Genomic DNA, 12,075 nt, shown 5'->3' on the forward strand with positions numbered 1-12,075 from the left:
GGGGGGGGGGAATCAACAGTGATTCGTTATGCGCTATATCTCATCTCATCGGAACGTCAACAAAATTATCCTAAAGACAGTAAAACACTAACATAAGGAAGCCCTTCTTTCATATAACCTGCAGGTAATTCGTAGATTTCTTCACCTCAGTATGTTATAGAAGCCAGATGTACAGATGGGATCAAAAGCTATTAAGAGGTCTAACAGCATCCCCAACTCAGGAATACCAAAGCTTCCTCTCCTCGGAAGCTGGAGAGCGACACTGGAGCAAGGATCGCTTTTCACTGGTGTATTTTTCTCCTTCCCTAAACAATTCTCAGGAGTACTTTGAGACAAGACATTGGGGCAGGTGAATCTTTGGTCTGGCCATTTTTATTTTCCCACAAAGGAAGTTCCACGCTTTCTGTTGCAGTAGCAGATCTATTGCACAGGCAACTGGCAGAGACCATACCTAAGGGGAATAAATCCCACTTGGAAAAATCTCTCTCAGCTACCTGATAAAGTACCTTTAACAAGAACAGTTCACAACACCCTCCCTTTTCAGTTTCTTTGGTAACTTTGCAGGGGTAAGGGTCATAAAAGTTGCCCTTTAAACTTTTCTTTGGAAGAGCTGGACAGGCTGGGGAGGAATAACTACTCCTCTTAAATAAAGAAAAAGATGACTCTGGATATGGCAAGAGTTGGTTGTTTTTTTTTTCCCCTTCTTCCCTGGGTTGGACTGAAACTGAGAGGAAAAAACCACTGGTCAGTGAATAAGTTGCTTTAGATGGTACGTAGCGGTGACCTCACAATTGGAGAATGTGGTTTAACAGTAGTTTTAGAAAATGCTGTATATAGTCATGAGGCTCTGACTTTTTCTCACTCTTCTTTCTGAAGTAGTAGTCCAAAAAAAAGCTGTTTTCACTGACCTATATTAGAGACATATGTCATGAATTCAAACAGACATCAGTTAATCTAGTAAGTACCACACTGAAGTCTTAAGAAGACAAAGGCTACATATTGGGAGGAAAACATTTCCTCTAGAAACCTTGCTGTAAATACAGAACGTAACCCTGACCTGGAGGAACCCTTGCAGACACTGTGACTAAGTGTGCCCTCACGAAACTAAAAAAAATCCAAACTGCTTTAGGGTAAATAATTAAGAATAGCCAGAACTCTTAACAGTAAGAACAGCTGCACAGCCACCCAGATCAAAACTCTCCTGTTTACTCCATACATTGTTCTAGTGAATGCTCTTCTGCTAAGATAACTTTTTTTCCACTTCAAAGAGCAGCTGCTTGTCTGAAAAGGCCATCCAACCAACATCCAAACTGCCATATGTAACCACGATGAGTCAGAGAACAGAATAAAGCGCGTCTCAAAGAACTGTGAACAGCCCAATTAATCAGACCTTCCTTCATCTTATATCACCCCTAACTTCACTGAACATCAGTCCTACATCAGAAGCAAGTTATTCGTGGCTCTCCGAAAGAGAGAGAGAAGTGGTTTTCGTGTACAGGCTAAAGAAGAGCTCTAAGGCTGAGCACTGAAATAGGTTTCACTTTTCAACAGGACAAATCCTATCTTCTCCTCCTTGTTAATTCATCAAAACAGCAACACTTCACAAAATCACCTGAGCCTGACGATAAAAACAGCTCTGAATCCTGAACAGATCATAGTCCCCGACTCAGTAAAATGACGCGATCACCTTTGGGGATTTCTGCCTTCAATGATGTAAAAAAAGGTCACTAAAAGAGGATGAAAAGGAGCAGGAGGAAGATGCTCAGCATTTTGCAGCTCTATAGGACACTGCTCACATTTTTCAGGTCTTCAAGCCCTTTAGAGAGCCAGGGGGAAGATGATTCTAAGTAGGAATTGAAAGGTCTGAAATCAAACAGAAGTACCCAAGCACGTTCAATATGCAAATCAAAACCATTTTGTTTGTTGGCTTTTCAGTTTATCCTTCTTTAACAAGCTGGAACAGATTGCACGGCAGACGAGGAAGAAACAGCACATACATGTTCTGTCAGTTTTCTGTCCCTCCCTTTGTGGTCCTGATTCTCATTACCGAGAGCAGGACTGGGGCTGCAGCGAGCATCAGGAGCAGCATTTCTACCGGTTTTCATTTCTGCTGTGATGCAAGGAAGAATCACGTGGGCTTCTGTGTAATGCAAGAACACACAGTATTTCATAGAAGTTAATGTAATTGTTTGGTTTTCTCAAAAGCAACTAGAGAAAACCTCATGTGAGCCTCGCAATTCAATTTAAATCCACATCCTCAAAAACATCTTGCAGCAACAACTGCTACACGACTCCCTCCCCGACATGGCACATCAGATGCAGCTGTAAGTAACCTTCCTGCTGCAAAGTAGTCTTCATCATGTTTTGTTCACTGCAACGGGCATCACACAGCACCAGCTCTCCCACCAGCCCTTGTCAGGTCTGTAGTCCTTTAGAGTACTTCTCCAGTGCAGATTTGTCAAGGATGCTAGCAGCAACGTCACGCTTCCTCAAGGCAAAAAGCATGTTCTAAATTTATCAACCTAATCAAAACTTACCTTATCCTCCAGTCCTAGGAGGACTTTAAACAGTAAAACAAAGATTTTTACTCAGCAAGACCTACTGTCAGGTTTCCAGTCATAAGTCTGGGAACAAAACAAGTAAAATAAAATACACCCCTGGATTAAATTTAACAGGGTTCCTTCAGTCTCTCTCACCTTGAGTTCCTCTAGCCTATCATCTCTGTAGAAAGCTTAGGATAACGGTTTCACAGCATGTCACTACCTGGCACATCACCATCCTCTCTTCTGCTAGGCAATTCTTCTCAAGCACAGCGATAAAGCTTCCTGCTTTCTTTCAGCGTAAATGAAATACTGTTTTCTTACCTCATACATTACAATCACAGCTGTTGAAAGTATGTCTTGGTTTTACTGTCCTGCCCGAGCATGTGAAAAGTCTGTTTGTGTTTGTTCCACCAAACTCTTCCGTGCCTTGATGACCTACTACATATTCTTAAAATTTATGTATGGCATTCTTAGCACATCCAGACAGCAAAGCTTTGACGTCTCTGGTCCCATTACAGCAACGCAGAAGATAAATTTAGAGGCAGACTGAGTAAAGTAAGCTGTCTCTTCCCGTACACCCCATTTACAAAACCTCCTCACAGCCAGCTACAGAAAAATATAAATTAGGAGCTGACAACTAAGCCGTGTCTAGATACCATAGCAAGAGTGTTCTTCAGAGTGAGTGACATGATTCAGAGGCAGGCTTGATAAACAGTACAACGTTCCCTTGCTGCAATACACTTGATTTCCATTCACCCATCAGATGAGGATTCCCTAAAACATCTCCAAGGGGAAATAAAAGGGAAGTAGATTTCTCTTTGGAGGTGGAACAGTGCTGGCCTGCAAGAAGGGATCTATGTCAAGCCAGGCAGGTGCAGAAGAGCTGGTGCCTGGGGATCACACACGTGCCTTTGGGATTCCCAGAGGCAACATCAGTTTCATGATAAGCTTGCAACTGCTTTGATTCAGGACAGACAGCAAGAAATCACCTGTTTCCACAATGTGCTGGTACTTTGTTCATTATGACGAATATTAAGAATACAGCGATGAACGCTAGTGTTTTAACATAAATCCATACCAAAACCCATGATCCCACAGAACGTCTAGTCTTCGCAGTAAACTGTATAACCAACTAGAATGAGACTCGTTCCTTTAATGGTCTTAATGCAGTATTTCTAACCTCTTTAACTGAAGTTTTTGGAATGATCAATGTGTAGATAGCCCAATCCATTCAATTTTCATAAGTTATTCAGAGAGCAAGAAGGTCTTTGCAGGAGGACATTCAGTAACTAGAAATTTAACAAGCTTACTAATGCAGAAGCTGGCCAAAATTAAAGTAATTTATCTCTCAGTTTTAGAATGGTTTTCTGAAGGAAGAACATGAAGCGTGGCTTTTTATATGCTCTTCTCCCAAGAGGACTGAGCAACATGTGGTTTATGAGCTTATAGATAATTCATGAATTGGGTTTTGCTACTGAAGTAAATTTAGCCTTCTGCGAATGCAACAACTGTAAAAATTTTTGCTTGAACAAGAGTTAATAGCAACTTGTAAAGTTAACTAGTTGTAACCATATCCACTCCAGGGGAAAAAACCCAAACAATACATACATTTAATTAGGTTAATGCTACTGTGGTGAAGAACTACATGCCAACTAAGTGCTTCACCTTACAGTTAAGGAGGGGAAAAAAGAACGGAGTCTTTTCTGTACAGAGTTCCCAGTTTTTATACAACTAGTCTGGCTGGTTAAAAGAACACAAAATGTGGAAACACAGTCCTAAGAGGAACATAGAAAGAAAGAAAAGAAAGAAATCAATCTAACACATACCAGGCACCTTCATGGACATTCCCTTGAAGAAGCAGCCCATCTAACAAAAAGTGCTTCCTATTTAATATGCACACTAATTGGAACTATATGTATTACAATTGTGTGTGTGTGTAAACTCATATTGGCCATTGTGTTATTGTGCTCAGAATCAAAAACGGGTTGGAAAAGCTTATGAGTCATTCCTTTTTGTTTTTAAAATATTTGTACATCCACTTTCTGCCAAGAAGATGGAGAACCCCTAGTGTTTGAAGATTTATTAATAATCTCTAGATTCTTTAGAAATTCTTGTTTAGAACTTTAGAAATTCTTGCAAGAATGTTGTCCAGACATACCAATTCTGAAGCACATAAACTTAAGTATCTGCTGCTTGAATTTTTCTTCTTGATATTAAGGAAAGCACTCTTTTTCTCATCCAAACAGAACAAAACTCCATGTATTTACTGCATACTTCTACCTTTTCTATAAATATATTATCACTGTTTTCCCTTATACCCGCAATAAAACAGTTTTTCCATAAACATTTCTTTCTTATGAAACTGAACTTGCTGGGGCAAACACTATAAAACTGCTCTAAACAATGCCCAGCCATTCATATTTTTTGCTTTACATTCTTTTCCCACATGGTTTGGTTCATAATTACTTCCAGCTTCAGGAAACTGGCCCTTTTAGAAGCAACAAACAGAAGTTTTTTACTTCGCTTGCACTTAACAAATCAAGTAATGAATCAGTTCTATCTAAGTAGCCAGTAATTCTGAGTTCTACAGTCTTTATCTTCTTCATCAACTGTGGTTGTGTCTAGCGCAGGAATCCTGAAGTTAGATAACGGAGACTCACGTGAGAAATCCTTATGAGAATTCCAAAGGATCAAAACTGAAAAAAAATCCTGAAATGAGTTAAGAACAGCAAAACAAACAAAAAAACAGGGATGGCAGTTCCATCCCACTAAAACGTGGGAGGTTTGATGGATGAACAACAAACAGACTGGTAATTGAACCGCTGTGAATAGCGAGGGTTCATTTTTTAAAATATTTGAAGTGCTCAAACAATTAGCATAGATTAGAAGAGATTAGGTAGAAGGACATGAATTAAAAGTCAAAGAAAAATCTGAAATGAAAGAGAAATAAATAACCAACTGTCAAGAAAATACTAATGTCAAAGCATGCTAAGCCTTGAAATAATCTTTCAGAAAAAGCATCAGGATGCTTTTGCTTGTGATGGTCAGAATCCCTCCATTTAGCCCGTGAGGCACACTCTTACCCTGCCTAGGCAGGACCGGTGATCATTGGGACTTCACACTTTTCTTTTTTGGCCATCCCCACCCACCCCTAGGATCGCAGGAATACAAAAAGACAAATGGGAAGGAAAACAGGGCACAAAGAAACCCCACAGCAGCAGGCATGGGGAAAGTGCAGCATTCCAACACATTTATTGCTTATTTTTACAGTGCTTAATGGCAAAGTACCACACATAGACACAAACAGTTTCAAAGCAACCTCCCACCCGAGAAACAAAATGAGAGGAAGGGGCTCTGTTTCAGTTCTTCGTTATTAAAGATCTGAAGTAAAGAAATTTCAACAAACAGAAGTAACCCAATCTGTGCGTTTCCCTCGCCCAAACTCCCTCCATTTTTACGGTCTTTTCGAAATTTAGATCAAGTTTCATTTGAGTTTGCAGGGTAAAGGTTTTTTTTTCTGGCCCCCCCCCCCCCGCCCAAGACCCAATTTTTTTGTCTTTTCTTTTGAAAGTGAAGTTTGAAATTATCATGAATAGTGAAAAAAAAACAAAAATCTTTGCTGCACTTCCCAAATCTACTCTATAGTATTGGAAAAACATGTACATACACAGTGTCACAGAATGTCCAGCAAAGCACAGAGCCCACTGGAAAAAATATTCCTCCTTTTAATTAAGTATTGCCTAAAAATTCCCAAAGTACACAATATAAAATATATACAATATATTGTACAAATACAGTATATTAACTATGTTAGTATTATGTTATTGTGGTCAACCATACTGATCTCATAGTTACTTTTCTAATTGAGAGGGGTAGCAATTTTTTTTGCCTGTTTCTATCTTTAAAAAAATTAGCTTTCTCTCACAAGTTAACACATTGTAATACCCATTAACTTTTTGTTTAAGTGAAGAATGATTCCAGTAAGCTCAAGCACATCTTCTAACATTTACAAAACTTCGAGGGAGTGGTTCTTCCCCAGTCAAAGCCAAACCCTGGGATGGGACACTTCCTCCATCATTCATCGGCCAATATTTTAAAATCCAGGTTTCGTGCTGACTGTGACCTCTGGAGATCATCTAGTCCAACCCCCCTGCCAGAGCAGGGTCACCTACAGTAGGTTGCACAGGATGGCGTCCAGGTGGGTTTTGAATGTCTCCAGAGTGGGAGCCTCCACCACCTCTCTGGGCAGCCTGTTCCAGTGCTCTGCCATCCTCAAAGTAAAGAAGTTCCTTCTCATGTTAAGATGGAACTTCCTATGTTCAAGTTTATGCCCATTACCCCTCGCCCTATCACTGGGCGCCACTGAAAAAAGACTGCTCCCATCCCCCTGGCACCCTCCCGTTAAGTATTTGTAAGAGTTAATAAGATCCCCCCTCAGTCTTCTTTTCTCTAGACTAAAGAGACCCAAGTCCCTAAGCCTTTCCTCATATGAGAGATGTTCCAATCCCCTAATCATCTTCGTTGCCCTTTGCTGGACCCTCTCCAGCAGTTCCCTGTCTTTCTTGAACTGGGGAGCTCAGAACTGGATGCAGTATTCCAGATGCGGCCTCACCAGGGCAGAGTAGAGGGGGAGGATGACCTCCCTCGACCTGCTGGCCACACTCTTCTTGATGCACCCCAGGATGCCATTCGCCTTCTTGGCCGTGAATCACCAACCTAACTGCTAAAGTACCTTTGAAAACAGCTTTTGAAGGAGGAATTTGAAACAAGGACAGAAGTAGCAGTCACTAGCTTCCATCTCACTGAGTAAATGGCATGCCAGCAGAGCAAGGAAAGCTGATAGAGAAGCATGAGGGCAACACCACGAGGCAAAAGCCCTCAAATCACATGGATTATTACAAAAAAGGAGCTTTTCACATGCACAGAGAAGTGAATCTACACTTGTAACATGTCGAGGCATACTCAAAGTAATCATTAAGGTGACTAAACTAAGCACTCACAGAGTAGTAAGTGACAGAATAAAGAATGACCATGCAATCTTCAGCTGGGCCCAAGAAATACGCATTAAAATATGGTCTGTAATTAACTACATGATCATATGCTGATCCTCCTACAGAAATCTCATGTAGTTCAATGCAAACACAGATTCTGCTCAGAGAATGAATCAGAATTAGTAGTGAATGAAACTCTTGTTTCGAGGACCTGGCCAGCCTCAAAGAACTACTACAATATAAATATTTAATAATAATAATAAAAGCATGCAACCCTTTGCCAAGCACAGATGTTAGAAAGCGACTGCAAATCTTGGCATTTGGTGGCACCTAGTAATCCACTGGCTGAGTCACTGATATGATTGATGGCCTTAAGTTGTTCAGGAACCATTGCCCCCTCCAAGAATTAAGACCTGTGAATTGTATCATATTTTTCGTATAAGTACTTTTCTCTACACAACCAGTAAATGTTGGATTTTATTCTTGAAGTTTTTAAAACAGCACGTGGCTCTGCAGCTTGGGAAACATCTTTACCTGGGAGAAATTGATGCAACTGGCCTGTTTCTGTACTTTGTGCATATTTTGGTTTGATATTCTAATTTTGGTAATGATGTTATGGTTGGTACAAGCATAACTAAAAGATAAACTCCTCTTGCAACAGATCTTTTTTCACTGATCTGGTCCTGAGGAGCCTTAGGTCTTGTTTTGACTAAGGAAACAACTAATTCATAAACTATGTTGCCTACGTATGTCCTCAGCTTTCCATTCATCCTGTATTTCATTAACAATCCCCACCTGCATCCCATCCTGCTTTCCAAAAGCTAAAAGACTTTCCAAAGAAGAGTTAGCCTAAGCACAGGCAGCAGAAAGGAAGCATCTTCCTTCTTGATAGCCTCCTTTCTGACAACCTCAGTGCAACAAGACTTCTGGTCAGAACCGTTCATTTCCACGAAGCATCCATACAGTATCTTTAAAACTGGCCATCCCCTTCCAGGTGAGGTTTCTGGCCATACCAGTCTCCCTAATGCTATAGCAAGGCATGCACCAGACATACACTTCCCACAGAAAACACTTCTCAAGTACTTCTGACAGATTTTCTTTCCAAAGTGAACAAATCTGGTTTCATTACCATTTCCACAAACTCAAGGAGAACCAGTGAACAGAATCACTGCATTGCTGTAACCACAACAGAATGTATTATACATGAATAACATGCCCTGGACATCTACAGGGTAGAGGACACTGAAGTAGTAATACATGACACAATTAAAGATGCAAAGGCAAATTGATACATTACTATTTTTTCGTGTCAAACACTTTCCTCTATATATCATTTAAAATATAACTCAGAGCACTTAAGTCTTAATGCAGATTTACCTTTGTAGAAAATGTTATTCCTCCAGCTCATTAGTTTAAATGACATCAACTAACAGCCAGGAACAGGTTTTGAACAAATGAAAGATTAAGGAGAAAAAAAAAGAGAAAACTACTTGTTGCCCCAAGTGTTTCAAGTCACACACGACTCTCACGTGCTGTCAATTAGGTGAACCCTATAAAGTTATGATCTATGGCAAAATTCCACCGGAATGATTATATCACAACAGATGTAATTAAATTATTTCTGCCAATAAAGTCGTCAGTGCAGAATATATTACCCCTTTCAACTCTAAGCAATTTTTTTTTTTTTTCCAAAAAACAGAGAGTGCTTCTACAACGAGTTGCAGAAAGCATTTTTAACCACTAAATTCCACAGAATTCAATGCCTACTTAGAAAATGTATTTGGTTCCCTGACCACACATGGTCAACTTGTGGAACAGCAGCAAATTCCCCTGGGCTGTCACCCATTTTTCTTTCAAAATTTATTTAGTATGTTTTATGGTTTTTTCAGGTTTTTTTCTGGCTCCCTTGCTATTGAAAAAAAATAAAAATAATTCAGGCTGGAAAGGAACTCTGAAGGTCATCAGGTCCATTCTCAAAGCAGGGCCAGCTTTACTTCCACAGAAGAAACAAATAAAAAAAAAAACAATGGAAAAAAACCCAACCTAAAACTAACAAAGGAAATTTACAGTAAAAAAAAAAAGTGATTTCTCCTATGTATAGTACTTGCTTTCCTTACTCCTTAACTCATAGTATTTATTTTAATCATGCTGATTTTATTACAAGCCTTTTTCAGAAGCTAACTTTATGGCTTTGAAAAGCAAACATGCACATTTAGGGTGCTATATAAATATTTTTTAAGTCGTCAACAAAATCTTTCTTTAATCAAAAATAATGGAGGGCTTTCTTTCATGGGGAGGTTTTATAAATTTTTTTTAGGATTTTGAAGTCCTCCAGCAGGTAAAAACTTCACTTGGCCTCATAGTAAAGTATAAAAGGAGCAGGCTATGTCTCAGAGAGCTGTAACTGAAGTAGGTAAGTCAGCAAAGAAGAGGGAAAAAAGGATGCTTGAAGCGAAGGAAGACTCAATGGGACTTGCTAAAAGCAACAAAGAAAAGGACAGTGAACACAGAAGGAGGAATGGTTTGGACACAGCACAGGCTGGTATCCAAAGCTGATACGCCAAAAGCATGTGGACAGTCAATGGGAATGTTCAATAAATCAGACATTACAATATATGCAAAGTAGTCCGGAAAAAAACCCCAACAATCAGACTACTTAAAAACTTAAAAACCTTTCTTCCCCTTACCAACACCAAGACATTAATTCAAACGTTACTCCCCCACTTCACAATTTTGGACTAATCTCTTTGCTTTGAATTCTCCATGTATAAGTTGAAGATAACATATCATCTCATCCCACAGTGCTGTAAGGGTCTATTGTCTCTAAATCACAAGGATGTCATAAAATTCAATAAAGAAAACCGGTAACTGTGCAACCTGCAAGGGTTGCAGACAGCATGCAAAAAACCCAGCTTGCTTCATTAAATGAGACCAGAAAGAAACCTTGGCCAGATTCATGCAGTAAACACTATCTGTCCTGCACACTGAATGAGATACAGAGCTTTCGGGAGGGGGGGGAATTCCATACTCTTTTCTTCTCATACGTGTTCTTCTATAGCACCTTTTGGCCAGATATGCTACTATAGTTGAGTTTATATACCCAGATGCTTCTGTAAAAAGCTCCCACCCAGAGACTTTCTCATTTCCTGCAAACAGCAGTTCCCAACACACTTAACGAGGCTTTCATTTCATTATGGAAGCTCTCAAGCTGCTCAGCAAGATTAAATTCAAAACTTTAATGTTACACCCTGTAAGTAAAATGAAACTTTCTAAACATTAAGAATGGCTTTTACATTAACATGATACATTGTACAGGGGATGCATCTTCAAGTCATTGAAAGCCACTAAATTGCTTCAATGCCTTTTTAAAGAGTAGAGGCAGAAGATTTTTAGTAGTCTCTTTGCTCCCAATGTGAAAATTTCCACAGGGCTGGTTGTTGACCTCGGAAACAGAGTGGCTAGTGACCCCTAGTGTTAAGTTCAGTCTCAATTTGACTGATTTATGTCAAAAAACCCCATGATAGAGTATCATCCTTCAGCATTTTGTTGTTCTTCTGACATAGCAAATGAGGACTGCTTGTGTTGAGGTTCTTTCCACCCCAGTTTACAAACAAAAATACTAGTATCCATTTTTAAAGAAACAAGTGGAAAGGAAATATAAACTTCTAAGCATCCCAGTAAATTGCAGATTGACATTCCTCTTGCTTTCAAATGTTAAATACATTTTTCCTCATTTGGAAGATTAACAGTAGGATATCTAGAGCAGACTGACAGGCATGGCTTCAGGTGGACATTTATAGCCTGTTGATCAGACATTAAGGAATTAATGTCAGTGAACCACAATCCAAGCCAGCCATCAAAGCCTAGTGTAAGGAAAGAAGTCGTAATTGCCAGGCTGCTGCAGGACTCGGCTGTCCCATGTAGAATCGTATAGTCCGCTGACCCAACTGCCCAGGTAGCTTAGAAGTTGCTTACAACAGAAATGTGTAACTACAGAAACAAAGAAGAGTCCTACTGTTCTACTTACAATTTTGAGTCCAGGTTCAGGAGAAAGCCCAGTTTGTCATATTCTGGAAAACAAAAGCAAGGGACACAATATCATAAAAACTGCAAGTGTCTCCTCTGCAAAAGGCACCAAAACCTTCCTTATGGAAGGGTAATAACTATTTCTAACCGAAAATAGCTATATTGTAATTTCCAGTTGCTAGCAGCTGTTATCACAGATTATTGTTACTTCAAGGTATTCCCAAATTAACATTTCTGAATCTCCAGGAAATACTAAAGCAAGAGAATGTGTGGATAATCAATAATTTAGAAATCATTAGAATGAACCAAGATGTCACTCGGAACATCTGTAACTCCTCAATAAAGCAAACTTTGCATTCAGCATCTTTGAATACATTGTGATCTTGTAAATCAAGGACTTGATACAAAAAATAAAACTACTAGAATTCACGAGACACACAAGAAAAACTAAAAAGTGTAGTGTACTTCTTGCATTGTGTTAAGCTCGGGGGCCTCCTCACCCTAAGAACCACTGG

At 39.6% G+C, this 12,075-nt stretch overlaps 1 protein-coding gene across 1 annotated transcript in view; it reads right to left on the reverse strand.

Annotated features, from left to right (window-relative positions):
* ST3GAL3 (ST3 beta-galactoside alpha-2,3-sialyltransferase 3) overlaps positions 1–12,075 on the reverse strand; it is a 136,543-nt gene that overhangs the window by 74,787 nt on the left and 49,681 nt on the right. The window contains exon 3 of the mRNA XM_009884675.1: positions 11,562–11,604. Within this exon, the coding sequence (XP_009882977.1) occupies positions 11,562–11,604 (43 nt within the window). The remainder of the gene's footprint in view (positions 1–11,561; positions 11,605–12,075) is intronic.

The sequence above is a fragment of the Charadrius vociferus genome, unplaced genomic scaffold (assembly GCF_000708025.1).
Source record: "Charadrius vociferus isolate BGI_N301 unplaced genomic scaffold, ASM70802v2 scaffold163, whole genome shotgun sequence".
Lineage (NCBI taxonomy): Eukaryota > Metazoa > Chordata > Aves > Charadriiformes > Charadriidae > Charadrius > Charadrius vociferus.